Source organism: Dendropsophus ebraccatus, chromosome 3, assembly GCF_027789765.1.
Source record: "Dendropsophus ebraccatus isolate aDenEbr1 chromosome 3, aDenEbr1.pat, whole genome shotgun sequence".
NCBI lineage: Eukaryota > Metazoa > Chordata > Amphibia > Anura > Hylidae > Dendropsophus > Dendropsophus ebraccatus.
In genome coordinates this window covers 9,193,912-9,213,499 of record NC_091456.1, presented here as the reverse complement: position 1 = coordinate 9,213,499, position 19,588 = coordinate 9,193,912, and the positions used below count along the sequence as shown (strand labels likewise).

At 45.3% G+C, this 19,588-nt stretch overlaps 1 protein-coding gene across 1 annotated transcript; it reads left to right on the top strand.

The window, feature by feature from the left end:
* Positions 1-6,137: 6,137 nt before the first annotated feature.
* On the top strand, positions 6,138-17,987 carry KMT5A (lysine methyltransferase 5A). The gene is made up of 8 exons (XM_069960833.1): positions 6,138-6,327; positions 9,112-9,209; positions 11,170-11,329; positions 12,219-12,414; positions 13,072-13,159; positions 13,243-13,302; positions 14,279-14,469; positions 17,705-17,987. The coding sequence occupies exons 1-8, from the start codon at positions 6,297-6,299 to the stop codon at positions 17,913-17,915; spliced, it is 1,035 nt and encodes a 344-aa protein (XP_069816934.1). The 5' UTR covers positions 6,138-6,296; the 3' UTR covers positions 17,916-17,987.
* The last annotated feature ends 1,601 nt before the right edge of the window (positions 17,988-19,588 follow it).

Below are 19,588 nucleotides of genomic sequence, written 5' to 3'. Positions count from 1 at the left end.
CAACATACTATACTGTGTGTCAGCCATACTACCTTCCCAATCTCGCACATTATACAGTGTTTGCACCAAAAAAGTCATATATGCAAACACGGTACCAATCAAAGCTGCAAATCACTGCGCACTAAAAAAAGACTCTCAGACAGCCCTACCGGCTGAAAGATTTTAAAAGTTATGGAAATCAGAAAACAGCATTATATTGAATCAAGTATCGAAATGGTATTGAGTATCGAAATAAAAAAGTTGGTATTGGTATCGAACTCAAAATTCTGGTATCGTGCAAAATTCTGGTATCTGGTAGCCCCAATACTATAATTCTGTGGCATCTAATTTCCCCACACTGATTTGGGAAGGGTAATAGTAGGTAAAGGCCAGAGTTGTCCTGGAAGGATGGGCCGCTAACCGGCTACTCATGGGCCAGTGCTGTGTGCTTGCCCCCCAGGCTTAAATTTGCCAGCCAGCCCCTGTCTACAAGTACACCCAGATCCTTCTCCATCAGTGACTCTCCCAGTGTAACTCCCCCCAGGACATATGATGCATGCGGGTTATTAGTACCCAGGTGCATAACTTTACATTTATCCACATTGAACCTCATTTGCCAAGTGGACGCCCAAACACTCAGTGTGTCTAAGTCATCCTGTAACATCTGCACATCCTCCATAGACTGTACTGTACTACAAAGCTTGGTGTCATCTGCAAAGATAGAAACATTGCTGTTAATTCCATTCTCAATATCATTAATAAACAAGTTAAACAGAAGAGGGCCCAGTACTGACCCTTGGGGTACACCACTTATTACCGGGGACCATTCGGAGTAGGAATAATTGACCACCACTCTCTGGGTACGATTATTAAGCCAGTTTTCAATCCAGTTACACATTAAATTTTCCAAACCGATAGACTTTAACTTACCCATCAGACGTCCATGAGGAACTGTGTCAAACGCTTTAGCAAAATCCAGGTACACGATATCCACAGCCGCGCCGCCATCCAGGCTTCTACTTACCTCTTCATAGAAACATATTAGGTTGGTTTGACAGCTTCTGTCCTTAGTAAAACCATGCTGGTTATCACTTATAATACTATTAGCCACTACATATTCCTGGATGTAGTCCCTTATAAGCCCCTCAAATAGTTTCCCCACAATGGACGTTAAGCTTACAGGTCTATAGTTACCTGGGGAAGTTCGAGAGCCCTTTTTGAAGATCGGCACTACATTTGCCTTACGCCAGTCCCTCGGCACAATACCAGTAAGCAAAGAATCACGGAATATTTCATACAAGGGTAGAGAAATTACAGAACTGAGTTCCCTAAGAACTCTGGGGTGTAATCCATCAGGCCCTGGAGCTTTGGTTACATTGAGTTTGTTTAATTTATCTTGGACCATATCTATGGTAAGCCAGTTCAGTACATTACATGTGTTAGCAGCACTGGCCCCACCCACCTCAGTACTGGCCCCACCCACAACAGCTCCATCCCCTTCTTTTGTATATACAGAACTGAAGAACCCATTAAGTAACTCAGCTTTCTCCTGATCCCCAGTTATTAATTCCCCGTTGCCATTATTTAGGGGTCCTACATGTTCTGACCTTGGTTTTTTGCATTAATATATTTGAAGAATTTTTGGGGGTTTCTTTTGCTTTCTATAGCTACCTGCCTTTCATTGTGAATTTTTGCTGCTTTTATTACATTTTTACAGGTTTTGTTGACTTCTTTGTAATGTTTAAATGCTACAGCTGACCCCTCTGATTTGTATTTTTTGAATGCCCCTTTTTTCTCATTTATAGCCCTTCTAACCTCGGTTGTAAGCCATGTGGGATTGGATTTTAACCGTTTATATTTGTTACCCATAGGAATATATTTGGCAGTACAGTTATTTAATGTGGATTTGAAGATTTCCCATTTATTAGCTGCATCAGTATGTGATAGCAGCCGCTCCCAGTCTATGCCCTGAAGTTCTGCCCTTAACCCAGGAAAATTGGCCCTTTTAAAATTAAGAGTTTTTGCCCTCCCAACATGTTTTTCTTTTCTACACTTTAAGCTAAAAGTCACTATATTGTGGTCACTATTACCCAGGTGTTCATGGACAGTGACATCCCCAACCAGCTCAGCGTTGTTAGAAATAACCAGATCCAACAAGGCATCACTTCTAGTTGGCTCCTCCACAAACTGGCCCAGAAAATTATCCTGCAGGAGGTTAAGAAATTCCCTCCCCTTTGTGGTTTTAGCTGAACCGTGACCCCAATCTATATCTGGATAGTTGAGGTCCCCCATTACCACTACTGTCCCCTCCCGGGCAGCCCGCTCTATTTGTCTATTCAACTGGCCATCTACCTCCTCAGTAATGTTGGGGGGTCTATAGATTACACCAAGAATAATTTTTTCACTCTTTACCTCCTTCTGTAGTTCTACCCATAATGCTTCCACATCATCACAGTCATCTCCCACTATTGCATCTTTTACACTCACTTTAATATCATTTCTGACATACAGACATACTCCTCCTCCCCTTCTGCCCACCCGGTCCCTTCTGAACAACGTAAATCCCTGAATATTGACAGCCCAGTCATGTGAGGAGTCCAGCCATGTCTCAGTCACACCAACCACATCAATGGACTCCTCCAGAACCTGGGGTTGATACACCAACATAACCCCCTCATTTCCTGGGCATTACCTGGAGTACACGGAGACCCACGGGCGACCCCCTCCCTTCCTTTCCCTTCCCCCTCCTCCCCCTTCTTGTTTTTCTTCATGTTTTGGTTTTTTATTTTTGTTGGGAAAATGAAGCTTCGATCAGTTCTTTCCATCATCTTGCCGCAATGCCTCCCTGGGTAGGGCACTGTCGTACATTTGTTTTGCCTTAATGTATGTCTTACATTAGCCACATGTTGTGCCATTGCACTTGTGTATACTGGCTCCAGTCACGGTATCCAGACCTATCAGAAGCCTGTTACATTCTTATTTCTATATACTTTTTATACTGTCGAAGCTCAATAAAAACAGTTTAATGAAAAGAAAAGAAAAGAAAGATGTTTTACTCCTCCCAGCTCCAGACCTTGGGTGATCAGGCTATGGGGGTAAGTTAGCCGTTCCTATTTTAGGTTGATCACACATTTGTAATTTTTTGATCAAGCCCTTTATACATCCCTAGTAGTAGCCAGGCCAGGGGTTTGCTCAGAGAAGGACGGCCTGAATAATAGCTCCTATCATAGCAGTTGCATGAAGAGATGTGTCCTAGAAAGTTTTAACATTTGACCAGTAGAGGGCGCCCAAGAGCAGTAGAGTTTACTTAGTATTAGTGAACCATCACCCTTTAGACCAGGGATGGGGAACCTCCGCCCCTCCAGCTGTCCAGGCATGATGGGAATTGTAGTTTTAAAACAGCAGGAGGGCCTGAGTTTGACACGTCTGCCCTAGTTGAATCCAATAAATGGCCCTCCCAGAGTGACAGTCAGCGGCCCAGAAAACATAGCACATATTAGTAATGTGGTCACATAGTGTGAGGTCACATGATCCTTTTCCATTTAGAATCTCCAAAATGTGATGTACGTATCATGCCGCCTTTAGGTTTGTTGGACATTTGGGCTCTTTAAAGGGAATCTGGCACTGGCTATATTCCACCTTAAGGGTGCCTTCACGCCTACCGTATCGCAGCAGAAAATCCGCTGCGGATCCGCAGCAGATTTAACTAAATGAATGAACACAGCATCAAATCCGCACTTACAAATCCGCTGCGGATTTGATGCTGTGTTCATTCATTTAGTTAAATCTGCTGCGGATCCGCAGTGGATTTTCTGCTGCGATACGGTAGGTGTGAAGGCACCCTAACCCCTTAATGTCTGAGCCAAGTTTTAGTTTTGCACTTTTTTTTTTCTCCTTGTGTTTAAAAGGCCATAGCGCTTGTATTTTTTCACCTAGAAACCCACATGAGCCTTTATCTTTTGTGCCACAAATTATACTTGCAACTAACAGACTTAATTTTTTCATAAAATATGCTGTGAAACCACAAACAAAAAAATATGTGGGGTGCAATAGAAAATAAAACACAATTTTTTTTGCGTTTACGCCATTCACCATATGGTTAAACTCAAGATCTTACGATTACAATGATATGCAGCTTGCATTATTTTTATTTTATCTGACTGCTTTTAAAATATTAAAATCTTTTTTAAAAAAAAAACACTAAATGTTCCTTAAAATCGCTCTCTTCCCAGGCTTATAGCGCTTTTATCCTTTGGTCTATGGGGCTGTGTGAGGTGTCATTTTTTGCACCATGATCTGTACTTTCTATCGGTACCTTGATTGCGCATATACGACTTTTTGATCGCTTTTTATTTTAATTTTTGATGCAATTTTGCACTTTGGAATTTTATTTGCACTTACGCCATTTACCGTGCGAGATCAGGAATGTGATAATTTAATAGTTCAGGCAATTACGCAAGCAGCGATACCAAATATGTTTATTTATTTATTTTTATTTATTAAATCAGAAATGGGGGTTATTCAGACCTTTATTAGGGGAGGGGGATTTTTTTATTAATAAAAAAAAACTTTTTTTTTTTTTTTTTAAACATACACATTAATTAGAAGTCCCCTGGGGGTCTTCTAATACAACTACACTGATCTCCCATAGAGATCAGTGTAGTATGCATTTATACAACACCGGTCTATCAGATCGGTGCTCTATTGCTCTGGTCTGCAGCAGACCAGATGCATGGATTGCCAAGCCGGGATCAGCGTCAGTCCGACGCTGGGCCCCAACCGGCTCAGAGGAAGGGATTTTTCCTTCGTGATCACATCACGGAAGGGAGATCCCACAACTAGACACCAGGGATGGCACTCTGCATGGCTTTTAAATGCAGCAGTCATGTCTTGACAGCTGCACTTAAATGTCCTTATTTGCGGGCGCGACGATCGGCCATGCCTGCCAATAGCCGCGGTCCTGGGCTACACATAGCACCCGGGTTTGCGGCGGTTCAGAGTGGGGTTGTGGCGTGGCTCCTCTCCGAACCCACCTAATGGCGCCATGATGTATGAGTTATGTCATGGGTTGTTAAATGACGGCAGCATAAACTAGTGATAGAAATGCTAAACAGATTAGTGTATTACTGACATCATTCTGTTCAGCCGTTCTCCTGATATGCAGGAGAATAGGATTCTTGCCACACCCCTCCCCCCGCCCTCCAGCTGCTGATTGACAGGTGACTGCCTATACACAGCATAGATAGATAACTACCAATGAGCAGCCAGTGGGCTAAGGGTGCTGGAGCTCATGAATATCCAGGACTACTGAGCTCATGCACATAATGGAGAGGACTACTTATTGTCCATGTTATTCAGGAGGAAATCTCTGGATTAGCAGCACAGAACAATGTAAGTGATACATCATTCTGTTCAGCTTCTCTGTCACTAGATTATGCCACCCTGAGATAGGACACCATAACCTGCTGATAGTACCTGTGCATAGAATAGAGGCAGATGTGTGCGGCCGCGAGCCGGGCAAGCAACAGAATCTGTGAGAATGTCTCCATGCGGATCCTGTAGGTGTGAACGCACCCTAAAAGGGAACTATCAGCAGTTACAGGAATCTAACTTGCTGATAGTCTGCTATAGCGCTATAGGGGGATATCAGTTATCGAGCGCTATAGGGGGATATCAGTTATCGGCAGGTTACATTCTTCTCCCCTTTAAAGGTGTGTGTGTGTGTGGGGGGGTGTTTAAGCAGGAAATGTGCTATTCTTTTACAAGATTGGGGTAGGACACATTTGGCGCACAGTAATCCAAGGAAAGCTAAATAATAATATAAAATGACAAATCTGAGATATGAGACAACTTTATTTTTTTCTTGAATTAAAATTGGAATAAAAAAAAAATACATTAAGAAATACATAAAGCTGCAGGATGCCACCATTGTCTGGGTAACCGCATTGTGTGAACACGTGCTCATCCTATCACTACGCACCTTGTGTACACTGGCCGGGAGCGCTGTATTCCCTAACAACCAATCACCGCGCAGACGCTTTCTCCCCGCGGCCAATAGGATCGCTTTGCGGAATTTAAAACTTCACATACCATACACAGCGCTGGGAGGCGGGACAGTAGGCGGGGCACTTTCCTATTTACCAATAAGAATACGCGAACATATGATAGGCAGCGTCTTGGGCCAATCATATCAGATGGGCGTGTCTGCGGCGCGGTAGATGCGGCGTGTAGGGCTTTAAACTTCGCCTTCGGTGATCGATGCCGCGACGTCCCATCTGCTGGTGATTCTATCTGACACGATCCGGACCGGAGACATCATGGGGAGACGTAACGATCGGCGGTGTGACGGTAATCACCGGGAACGTTATCTTGTGCTGTACTTATTGCCTCTTATTATTTAACGGGGAATCAGCGCTCCCGGCAGATAGTTATATCCAGGGACACTAGGACCCTGCGGAGCCCGGAGGAGACCCCTCAGGTTGATGCAGCGCTGCAGCCTATGGTCCTGCTGAGATCTATAACGTAAAGCAGCGCCCCCAGCTGTCTGTGGCTGATAGGGGTCCTACAATCCTAGTCACGTGGTGGGGAGCCCTGTGTACAGCGCTATAGTCAATAGGCTGCTTCAATGATAGAGCTCTAGAATGAAAACACTTAAAGGGGTTCTCCAGAGGAAATCAACTGGTGAAGGTTATAGAGGTTTGTAACTTTTATATGTAAAAAATCTCCAGTCTTCCAGTACTTATCAGCTGCTGTATGTCCTGCAGGAAGTGGTGTGTAAAACAGTGCTCTCTGTGGCCACCTCTGTCCAGAGCAGCAGGAAATCCCCATAGAAAACTCTCTCCTGCTCTGGACAGTTCCTGACATGGACAGAGGTGGCAGCAGAGAGCAGTGTTTTACACACCACTTCCTGCAGGACATACAGCAGTTGATAAGTACTGGAAGAATGGAGATTTTTAAATAGAAGTAAAATATGAATCTATATAACTTTCTGATAGCAGTTGATTTAAAGTGAATGACCCCCCTCCCCCATGTCCACTCCAGGAGTCGGCTTTCCTCCTTTGGCCGGTGGGGAATCAATGAGGCGCTGCAGGTTCTGCACTGACTCCCTACACCGCTGCAATGAAGTACCAGTGGATACAGGCCGACCCCTGGACCGGACATGGCGAAAGGAAGCGGACAAAATGGGATCGGTGGTTTGGGGCTGGAACAGATATGATTTAAAAAGGGGAGGGGGGAGAATCAGTGGAGTACCCCTTTAAGCCTGTGACCGTAAATAGGGGGAAATCAGTGGAGTACCCCTTTAAGCCTGGGACCGTAAATAGGGGGGGGATCAGTGGAGTACCCCCTTAAGCCTGGGACCGTAAATAGGGGGGGGATCAGTGGAGTACCCCCTTAAGCCTGGGACCGTAAATAGGGGGGGGGATCAGTGGAGTACCCCCTTAAGCCTGGGATTGTAAATAGGGGGGGGATCAGTGGAGTACCCCTTAAGCCTGGCACCGTAAATAGGGGGGGGGATCAGTGGAGTACCCCCTTAAGCCTGGGACCGTTAATAGGGGAGGGGATCAGTGGAGTACCCCCTTAAGCCTGGAACCGTTAATAGGGGGGGGATCAGTGGAGTACCCCTTAAGCCTGGGACCGTAAATAGGGGGGGAATCAGTGGAGTACCCCCTTAAGCCTGGGACCGTTAATAGGGGAACATGACAAATGTTTTTATCCCGTCGCTTATCTGAAACCCTGTAAGGTCGCTGTATTATTGTGTAGTGTGACCCCAGATAGTCCAAACTGGAACGGGATAGAAACTGGGGGCCCTACAACCAGGGGGGTAGCTATCATTTATTGGGCCCCATAGCAAGAAACTGTATCAGACCCCATAGTCACATGACCCGACAGATGGGGCAGTCCCACTGCATAACGTTCTCCCAGACCGCTAACGCATGAGTGATGTCACTGGGAGAACGGAACCACAAGGGACTGGGCCACAAGAGCCCCCTGCCCGGTGGGTGCTGTGAGCCATAGCCACCATGGAGGCAGACCACATATCACCAGGGGGCCCTCCCTGCCGCATGTGTCCCGTGGCAGTCGTGTGGTCTGCCTACATGGTAGCTGCACCTCTGCCTACAACCTAACTGGTGATAAATGATTACAGATTCCACTGCACATTGTATCTATTATTCCCTGTGGGGTCCGCTCCTCCAGCTGCTGCAAAACTACCACTCCCATTGAGCATTGACAGCCACCAGCATACTGGGAGTTGTAGTAGTAGTAGTAGTAGTAGTGTGCCTGGCAGTGCATGCTGGGAGGTGTAGTAGTAGTAGTAGTGTGCCTGGCAGTGCATGCTGGGAGGTGTAGTAGTAGTAGTGTGCCTGGCAGTGCATGCTGGGAGGTGTAGTAGTAGTAGTGTGCCTGGCAGTGCATGCTGGGAGGTGTAGTAGTAGTAGTGTGCCTGGCAGTGCATGCTGGGAGGTGTAGTAGTAGTAGTGTGCCTGGCAGTGCATGCTGGGAAGTGTAGTAGCAGCAGTAGTAGCAGCAGCAGTGTGTGTGTGCCTGGCAGTGCATGCTGGGAGGTGTAGTAGTAGTGTGTGTGTGTGTGTGTGTGCCTGGCAGTGCATGCTGGGTGGTGTAGTAGTAGTGTGTGTGTGTGTGTGTGTGTGCCTGGCAGTGCATGCTGGGAGGTGTAGTAGTAGTAGTGTACCTGGCAGTGCATGCTGGGAGGTGTAGTAGTAGTAGTAGTGTGCATGCTGGGAGGTGTAGTAGTAGTAGTAGTAGTAGTGTGCATGCTGGGAGGTGTAGTAGTAGTAGTAGTAGTAGTAGTGTGCATGCTGGGAGGTGTAGTAGTAGTAGTAGTAGTGTACCTGGCAGTGCATGCTGGGAGGTGTAGTAGTAGTAGTGTGCCTGATGGGAGTTGTTTTGCAGCAGCTGGAGGAGCCCCGGTCGGGGGAGGCTGTCAGTGGGTGTGTAGACCCGGGGGTGGGCGGTAGCGGCGGGGCTCGGTCTTCCGGCAGCTCCGGTCTGACCCCGCCCCCCATTTCCCCGCCCCCTTAGCCCTTTAAAGATGGCGGCGTTAGGCTGTGTCATAAACCGCTGACCACTCCCCTACACAGCAACCGCAACCAATCCCTGTCTGTCTCCTAGGTAAGAAAATGTCCAAACCGAACGACGAAAGAAGCGGGGACGCAGCGGAGACCTACCGAGCCGGGGGAAGCAATGAGAACAGCCCGAGGAGGAGCGGGGTCGGTGGGCTGCTGACTGTCTCTTGTATACTGCTGAGCGCGTGTATAGAGCGCCCCCTGGTGGCGGCCTGCCGCACATACACACGCTGGTTCTCTATGGACGGAGGCGGCAGCTGGTGGGAATAGCAGAGCTGTGTGTGATACCGGCTGCGTCACTGCTGCATGGGGCTGAGTGTGGCCCTCCAGCTGCTGCACAACTACAACTCCCAGCATGCCTGGACAGGTAAAGCTTTAGCTGTCATCATCCAGGCATGCTGGGGATTGTAGTTCTGTAACAGCTGGAGGGCCTGACTATGATATCTTATGGCTGAGGGCCACATAGAGGGATGAGCGGTCATCTGCCACCTATGACACCCATCCTCCTGCCAGGGCAGGGATGGGGAACCTGCGGCCCTCCAGTTGTTGCAAAACTACAATTCCCATCATGCCTGGGCAGCCAAAGCCGAAGGCTTTGGCTGCCCAAGCATGATGGGAATTGTAGTTTTGCAACAGCTGGAGGGCCGCAGGTTCCCCATCCCTGTGCTAGGGTCTGCAGACGGGGGGTCCAGTGTGAATAGTGCTATATTGGGCTATGGCTTCTATCCCTCTCCATTATAGAAGAACGTCCCTGCCATGAAGGCCGTTGTGTGTGTCAGGGACGTGTACAGAGGCCGCCGTCTGGTGTATTGTATAAGCATCATTATTCCTCTGTCCGCTTCTAGAACCTTCTACAGATTCCGGCAGATCTCCTGTATTCACACATGCAGAATTGGCAATATCGGACACTTTCATTCCTTTTTGCTGCTTGCCGCCTCCTCTTCCTCCTCCTCAATGACAGCTTCTATAATGTAGATAAAAGTTATTAAAAGGATGGTCCACCAACGTCTTTCTCGTAAATCAACTGATGTCATAAAGTTCCAGATATCATAAAAAAAAAAATCTCCAGTCTTCCAGTACTTATCAGCTGCTGTATGTCCTGCAGGAAGTGGTGTATTCTTTCTAGTCTGACACAGTGCTCTCAGCTGCCACCTCTGTCCAGAGCAGCAGCAAATCCCCATCGAAAACCTCTCCTGCTCTGGACAGAGGTGGCAGCAGAGAGCACTGTCAGACTGGAAAGCACACACCACTTCCTGCCGCACATACAGAAGCTGAAAAGTACTGGAAGAGTTGTGGTTTTCCTATATAAGTAAGTTGCAAATCTCTGGCACCAGTTGATTTGAAGGAAAAGTAGATTTAGGGGTTGTTCACCTAAAATTAACACAAGTAGATGTTCCTGTCCTATGCAAAAACTTTGGACATCACAAAAAAACATCAAAAATTTTAATCGCTCACTGTAGGAGATGGCGACCATTATAAGTCTATTGAGCCAGTCTCTTGCGGTGGGATGGAGACCACAGCAGCGTCTACAGCGGACGCTTTACACAGGGCAAAATGTAGTCTTAAAGGAGAGGGGCGGCGACTAGTCATCTGGGCGGGGAGCCACCTGTGACTAGTCACGGCTCTCTGCCTGTTGGGGCACAGTGTCGGCATGGAGGCCACTAGTGGGGCCTCTAATTTATCCCTGCACTGTGTGCTAACAGAGCCATGACTAGTCAGAGGTGGCTCCCCGCCCAGATGACTAGTCACAGGTGGCTCCCCGCCCAGATGACTAGTCACAGGTGGCTCCCCGCCCAGACGACTAGTTGCCGCCCCTCTCCCGGCCTCATGTGGCATAATAAAACATCAGGGCTCATCTGCATCTTTGACCACAAACAGAAATGTTCAGGAAATGCATCAATACTCACAAATACACAATAATCAGACAGACACTGCCTTTAGCCCATTGAAGTCTATGAAGTCCATTGAAGTTGATGGTGCTGATGTCGCGCCAGTGGTGCCCTAAATGCCGTTACAGAACTAGCAGCGATGTGTTACTTACCTGTATGGATGACTTCTGAGAGATGTATATGGTCCTAACAGTTTTTTTTTTTTTTGTTTTTAGCGGGATCCGGGACATGGGGGACAGTCAAAAATCGACTCTTATTTGAGCCCTAAATCGACTTCTATTGCAAGATCTCCTCTACAGGAAGAAAACTCTGTGTCGCATAATGAGGGCAAATATCAGGGCAAAGCGTCTACAGGTGTGCGCAAGAAGGCGGATGGTAAGTTATATGTATAATCTGATGCCCCTTACTCTCTGTGGGATCCATTACACAATGGGCACCAGGCCGGTACCGGCTTATAACGAGTTCTGCCATGGTGCTTTTATTTGCTTTGGTCTACAGAAGTAGTTCACCAGTTTTTGTTTTGTTTGTTTTTCCCGTTCAAATCAACTGGTGCCAGAGACTTTTAATTTACTTCAATTTAAAAATCTAAAATCCAGTACTTATCAGCTGCTGTATGTCCTGCAGGAAGTGGTGTATTGTCTTCAATCTGAAACTGTGCTCTGCTGCCACCTCTGTCCATGTCAGGAACTGTCCAGAGTAGCAGCAAATCCCCATAGAAAACTTCTGCTCTCCAGACTGTAAAGACCCGGGGTTTTTAAGTGCAGAAGTGTTTAAGTGACTATTTGGGCCACTTTGCTTTAAGGCTATGTTCACGCAACGTACATTTTAAGACAAGAGCAAACTTTTTTTTTTAATAGTGAAATTTGTTGCGTTTGGAATCAATGGAAACGGCCGTTCTTTACACAATGTATTTAACAACAGCCATTAAAATAATTGATATGTCAATTAATTCCGGCTGTTGTGCATCGATTTCAGTGCAGCAACGGCTATTGTTTGACACTCAATACAACGGCCGTTGTCAATACGTTGTGTGAACGTAGCCTTAAAGCAAATGTACGTTTCTAAATTTTTACCACTATCTGCACCGTTTTCTTGATATGCAAATAGGGTCGCTCTATGCATTGGAGGCGGGCCCAGTGCCCTAATAACCCCTCCCCTCGGTAATTTGGTTAGACTTGATTCTGAAGGGTATCCTAGCAAGTTTGTGGAAGTTTTTATCGGTCTCTCATAAATCTTGACACTTGTATGTGATCTATCATTTCAGTTGAGAAAATAAAACCCGTTGTCGCATCAGAAGTGGTGAACGGGATCGAACAGAAACCAAAGGAGTGTAACTCCGCAGAAGCCAGTCCTGACCAGAAACAATCAGTCCCCGAATCCCATAAGAAAACACCGCTACCGCCTGCTGCCAAGACATCGGAACCTCAGAAGATGGTGAAGCCAAAATCTAATAGAAGGAAGTGAGTATAGCATGCTTGTCGCTTAACTTGCTTAAAGGGGAACTCCGGCAAAAAAAAAAATTCAAATCAACTGGTGTCAAAGTTAGCAAAATATAGATTTGCAAGTTACTTCTACTTTAAAATCTCAAATCTTCCAGTACTTATCAGGTGCTTTATGTCCTGCAGGAAGTGGTGTATTCTTTCCAGTCTGACACAGTGCTCTCTGCTGCCACCTCTGTCTATGTCAGGAACTGTTCAGAGCAGCGGCAGCAGCAAATCCCCATAGAAAACCTCTCCTGGAAATAGTGTATTCTTTCCAGTCTGGACAGCAGAAGAGGTTTTCTAAGGGGATTTGCTGCTGCCCTGCACAGTTCCTGACAGAGGTGGCAGCAGCGAGCACTGTCAGACTGGAAAGATGTCCTGCAGGACATACAGCAGCTGATAAGTACTGGAAGAACTTAAATTTTTAAATAGAAGTAAATTACAAATATAATTTTCTGACATCAGCTGATTTTAGAAATTTTTATTTTTGCCAGAGTACCTCTCTAAATTGATTTCCATTACATTGTTTTACAAATTTGCTTGAAGGTGTCTTATAACCCAGACCCCACTGATGACTCCTAAGGTTTCAAGAACATGGAGAGTTGCAACTGGATTTGTGTTAATTTTTTTTTTAAGGGCACAAGGAACAAAATCGCCAAACAGAAAGGTCACCGATTATTTCCCTGTCAGACGAAGCTGCAGAAAAAACAAAAAAGAGCTGGAGGTAGCTATATACCTAGTAACATCTTAACAAATCCACATATTACCTGTAATGGTTCTGATGGTCTTCATTGTTTCCCTTTTCAGATAGAAGAGAAGAGGAGAATAGATGACCTTATTCTAAGAGGCATAGAGGAAGGGATGAAGGTCGGTAATAAGTAACTATGTCTGGTTTCTTTAGGAGTCCTGGCTTTCTGTTATAATGCTGACCCCCCCCCCCCCCCCCCCCCCCCATACCTGGTATACTGATGCGGCTTCACCAGACTGAAGGAAATGTCCTGTACTGTATGTCCAGACATGGTATGAGAGTCACCCAGGGGTGTCTGCACTGTACACAACATCTTACACCATATTAGTGCTATGTTATGTGGACCTGAGGAAGTCATAGGCTGCACTGCAGAAAGTAGTCGGGACCCTAGGGCTGTCTGCAGAAGGTCACTGGTAGAATAAATATTTGTAGCTACGAACTGTATTACTGGGTTGTGTTCACACACAGTACGGATAACGACTGTTTGGCACTAAAAAAAAACAACCGTTGTTGCATCAAAATCAATGCAGAATATCCGGAAATAACTAAAAATGACAATTATTTCCACGGCCTTGTTGAACGGCTGCTGTTTAGTACATTGTGCGAACAACAGCCATTGTTTGCATTGACTTCAATGGAACAGATTTTATTGTGAAAACAATGGATGTGTTTGTTTTTTGTTTTGTTTTTTTTCCATAGCCTTAAAGTGCCATGAAGGGCGGGGGGGGAGGAAATATTCTGGGTCTAAGTGTTCAAAACCCAACAGACCAGTAGAACAAGATTGGAGAGCTTGTCTATATGAGCGAGATTCCCTCATAGACCTGAGAGAGAACACGCTAAACGCACACTACCCCAGGCTCATTGACCAAATCTAAACTTGTCTTAGAAGTTTGATGCTGTGTTCAGCCATTTGTACCGATTTACACAGCAGATATGCCACATGTGAATAAGATCCTAAGATTCTCTGTTAAGTGGCTTCAGGTTGTATTTGAGATGTATGCAAATTGTTTCCCATGATGGATGCAGCCTCAAAAAAATAGAATCTGTGCATTCTAATCTCTGTATTGACAGCCATTGTTTGTTCTTTATATCCAGATTGATATAATCACTGGTAAAGGGAGAGGGGTGATTGCGACTCGCAGCTTCCAACGGGGTGAATTTGTGGTGGAATATCATGGAGACCTCATAGAGACAACAGATGCTAAAAGACGAGAGGCATTATACGCTCAGGATTCATCCACCGGCTGCTACATGTACTATTTTCAGTATTCGAATAAAACTTACTGGTGAGTATTTGAGTTTTCTACATGAGCCAACCCATTTAAAGGGGAACTCTCCCCCCCCCCCCCCCCCCCAGAAAAAAGAGGTGCACTCACCAATTTCCTCCACCAGTTGTTTGAGACCTTTCCCATTTGTCTTCGCTGCTCCCAGCACCAGATTTAAGCTTTTACAAATGATCCCAGTTTTACAACCTGGCACCAGGCTGTGAAACTACATCTCCCAGCATGCATTGCACCTCAGAGCCAACTGCTGTGTACCTGCCCCTGTCTTGTAGTATCTGCCCACCATTGGCTCCATCTTTTGCTTTACACAGTATCTACCCATCTACATAGAGGCTTATGAAACAGTGTCTCCTTTCCCCTATACTACTCAGGAAGGGCTGTTTCCCTGCCCTTGGTCAGGTGATCTCTGTATGATATCAGTGGTGGGCGGGGTTACAGATGAGGTGTTACAGCTTGCCTGACAAGAGGAGACAGATCATGTGAAACCTATTACACGCAAGCTTAGATTATGGAAGGGGATTGAACAGGGTTTACTCCTTCTAGAGTTCCCCTTTAAGGCTGTATCCCCACAATGTGTTTTTTTTGTTCTTTTCTTTTGTCTATTTTCTTGTCCGTCATTTTCGTGCCAAGATACGTGCATATTAAGCTATTATGGCAGTTATGTAATCCATTTTCACATATTTTATGTCACAGAATACCTAGATTTACAATATTCTATGTAGCAGTTAGAGCACTTGGCTTAACTAGTGCTATGTGCAAAGAGAGGGAGACACTCTGGGCTGTGTACCTTTTGTAAATTACCAGCCTGTTCAGTACTTTGCACTCTCTAGCACTAGGTCATAGCATAGAAGAGTGGAGTATGAGTTGCAATTGGCCAGAGGAGTAAGGGAAATATAGTCCTGAGTATATACTACTAGCAAACTGTCTGCTAGCCACTGCAATGTAGAGAATGAAAAATAGTTGTGCACCATGAATGGTGAGCTTTTTCCATTTTATGTTTAAAAGTCCATAGCGCTTGCATTTTTTCACCTAGAGACTTATGAGTGCTTATTTTTTGCGAAACCAATTGTACTTTGCAATTACAGGCATAATTTTTCCATAAAATATGTTGTGAAACTGGAAAAAAATCATTTGCGCTGTCAAATTGAAAAAAAAACGAATTTGTTTTGATTTCGGGGAGTTTTGCATTTACGCCGTCCGTCCTATGGTAAAACTGACTTGTTATGCATGTTCCTCAAGTCGTTACGATTACTATGATATATAACATGTATAACTTATATTGTATCGGATGGCCTGTAAAAAATTCAAACCGTTAACAAATATGTCACTTAAAATCGCTCCATTCCCAGGCTTATAGCGCTTTTATCCTTTGGTCTATGGGGCTGTGTGAGGTGTCAGTTTTTGCGCCATGATGCGTTCTTTCTACCGGTACCTTGATTGCGCATATACAACTTTTTGATCGCTTTTTATTACATTTTTTCTGGATTTGATGCGACCAAAAATGCGCAATTTTGCACTTTGGGATTTTTTTGCGCTTACGCCGTTTACCGTGCGAGATCAGGAATGTGATTAATTAATAGTTCGGGCGATTACGCGCGTGGCGATACTAAATGTTTATTTATTAATTTATTTATATTTATAAAATGGGAAAAGGGGGGTGATTTGGACTTTTATTAGGGGAGGGGATTTTTTATTAATAAAAACACTTTTTTACTTTTTTTTTTTTTACATGGACTAGAAGCCCCCCTGGGGGACTTGTATATAGACAGCACTGATCTCTCATAGAGATCAATGCTGTGTATATACACAGCAAAGATCCATGAGATCGGTCATAGATTGCTATGGCCTGCTGCAGGCCATAGCAATCTACTGCCGAGCCGGGATCAGCGTCATTCCAACACTGAGGCCCGGCACGGCCAGAAGAACGGATCTCCCCCCCGCGATCGCATCGCGGGGGGGAGATCCGACCCACTAGACACCAGGGATGTGATGTCTGAAGCCCTTCAATGCAGCTGTCAGGTTTGACAGCTGCATTGAAGTGCTTAATTAGCCGGCGCGGCAACGGGACCCGCGCCGGCTAACAGAGGCACTGCCCGGCTGCACGTGTCAGCCGGGATCAGCGCCGTTCAGAGCGGGGTCCCGCCGGGACCCCGCTCTGAACACCCCCCGCGGCGCCATGACGTATTAGATACGTCATGGGTCGCTAAGGGGTTAAAGTGTCACTGTCGTGAAATTTTTTTTTGTAGAAATCAATAGTCCAGGCGATTTTAAGAAACTTTGTAATTGGGTTTATTATCCGAAAAATGCATTTTTATCATGAAAAAGCGGTTTGAAGCTCTCCCCCCTGTCTTCATTGTTCTCCTATGGAGAGAGCTAAAGAAAAGACCAAAACAGGACAACAAAGAGTTAATCTACAAATCCCTCACGGGATATCTCTACTGACCATCACCAGTGACCTGTCTGAGCTCAGATTACAGCTGTCACCCAGCTCCGTGCCTGTAATCCTCTGTTATCTGCTTTCTGCTGCCAGCTAACTATCTCCTTCCTCCTCCCCCCTCCCCTCTCCCTAGAACAGACAGGGGACGTCTCCTGCAACAAGTCACAATTTTCAGATTTTTCAGAGTGGATGAAAAAGAGGAAGGAGGGGGGGACCTGGGAAAAGGCTTTTTACATGCAGATAATGGCAGATTTGGCTAATAAACCCAATTACAAAGTTTCTTAAAATCGCCTGGACTATTGATTTCTGCAAAAAAAAAAAAAAATACGACAGTGACTCTTTAAAACTTGCAGCCCCGTGCCCAACGGCCGTAGCCTAGAGTATCTGTGCCCTAACTTTGCACCACCCCTCCGTCCCTCCTCTTCATCATTAGGAATGCCCCTAGAACATTTTCTCCTGTCTGAACATTGCACAGGTGCCTTAACGATCCAGCCCATGTGCCGTGCTGACACAGCTGAGGAATAGAAGACAATCTGCCTAGAGCATTCCTAATGATGAGGAGGGACAGAGAGGGTGTGCCAGCCTAATGCACACTCTAGGCCACGGCCGTTTGACACGGGGCTGCAAGTTTAAAAGTTGTTTTTGAGACAATACCTGCATCACCTGCCGAATGGACCCCAGGACAGATCTTGGATTAAAATCAGCTATGTGAAGGAATAGCTTGTGAGTGCAGAGTCGCTTTAAAAATCTTCTGAAATGACGGGTACGCTTTAACCGTATTCTATTCTATTCTTCCTTCAGTGTTGATGCCACAAAAGAAACCGGCCGCCTGGGGAGACTAATAAATCATAGCAAGAATGGAAACTGCCATACAAAGTTACACGATATCGACAACATACCTCACCTCATATTGATCGCATCAAGGGACATAAAGGCGGGAGAGGAGCTGTTGTATGACTATGGCGATCGAAGCAAGTCTTCCATTGAAGCACATCCCTGGCTAAAAAACTGACGCTCTAATACGGACTACTGGATTTTACATCTTGAGATTTGAACTGGTTTTATATCCCCCCCCCCCCCCCCCCCCCCCCCTTCCCCAGCACATTGAGAAGTAATGCAGGCGTTCTTACAGCTACGAATACGAGTACGGTCTCTCTGCATATAGAGGAGTATGTGCTTCCCGAGCATGGAGTTCACAAATACGCATCTTTTATACAATACTGTTTTTGCTGGGCCTATGTATGTACTAACCAATAATGTTCCTTCAAAGAACTGGAGGCATATCTCATTTAAAAAAAGCAAAAAAAAAAAAAAATTACAGTAACAATAGGGCTATGGCGTGAAGCAATCGGTCTTGTATATAAATGAAGCAATAATCGTTTCTACTCCAGCAAAAGTCTTTCTTTCAGAAAGTTATATAGATTTGTAGTTTACTTATATTTAAAAATCTCTACTCTTCCAGTACTTATCAGCTGCTGTATGTCCTGCAGGAAGTGTTGTATTCTTTCCAGTCTGACACTGTGCTTTCTGTTGCCACCTCTGTCCATGTTAGGAACTGTCTGACTCACAAATCTATATAACTTCCTGAAATCAGTTGACTTGAAAGAAAATTTATTTTTACCGGAGTATCCCTTTAAGTGTAGGTTTATCGTGGTTTTTGGGTATATTGGAGTAGGAGCTGGATTTGTTGGTGTAATCATGTCTAAAGCCAAAGGCATACAACTATAATTCTACCGCAATCAAGATGAATGTGAATTTGAAAAGGGGGAAAAAAAGGAAAATTGAGCTTTTTCAGCTGCACGGTTGCAAAATAAGCTCCAAAAGCTAAAATCCTTGTTTGTGGGTCTTAAGTTGTAAGCTGTCTAGATCATGGGTCTCCAAACTGCAGCCCTTCAGCTGTTGCGAAACTACAACTCCCATCATGCCTGGACAGCTAAAACTTTGGATTTGGCTGTCCAGGCATGATGGGAAATGTAGTTTTGCAACAGCTGGAGGGCTGCAGTTTGGAGACCCATGGTCTAGATACACCAGGGGTAGGGAGCCTTCCGCCCTCCAGCTGTTGCAGAACTACAATTCCCATCATGCCTGGACAGCCAAAGCTAAAGCCTGGGATACACCGTTCCTTGTTCTGCAGTTTAACCCTTTGTGTGCTGGCCCCAAGCCATTTTAAACCAATGTGAATAGCTTTAATCGCCTGTTTTGTCCCACGATCACAGGTCTAAGGGATGTGACGTTTGCCACCTGTTATCTCCGACTCTGGTGCTTTTGTAGGCGTTTGTATAGCAGAAGTGGTGGGAAAAAAAAAATCACCTGTTTTAGTGTAAGATTTTAAATACCAGTATGAATCCATGTTGGGTCTGACCAGAAATTCATACTGCATGTGTACAGCTCCTTACCGTGAAGATCAGGCCCTCCCCATACCCTCTTATGTTGTCTATGGACAGCCTAGGAGTGCTATGAGGAAGAACACCTCTGAAATGGAACATGCCTATGATTTGTTATGGAGTCTAGAAACTTCTCTATGAAATCAATGCATATAGAGGTACGGTATGGGCCTACAGAAATCTAGATGTGTGATATTACAGATGTTAACAAGCCATAGGGCACTTAAGACTCTTACATGTAGTGCAGGGTGTCATACAGGCTAGTATTGCTATAGTGAGATTTTTTTTTTTTTTTTTTATT

What these genes read in the sequence shown, in the direction of transcription:
- KMT5A (XM_069960833.1), top strand. Translation starts at nt 6,297, where the DNA reads ATGGGGAGACGTAACGATCGGCGGTGTGACG. An exon ending in AAAACAAAAAAGAGCTGGAG is followed by an intron (nt 13,160 to 13,242) that starts GTAGCTATATAC and finishes TTCCCTTTTCAG; the next exon opens with ATAGAAGAGAAGAGGAGAAT. An exon ending in TATTCGAATAAAACTTACTG is followed by an intron (nt 14,470 to 17,704) that starts GTGAGTATTTGA and finishes TTCTTCCTTCAG; the next exon opens with TGTTGATGCCACAAAAGAAA.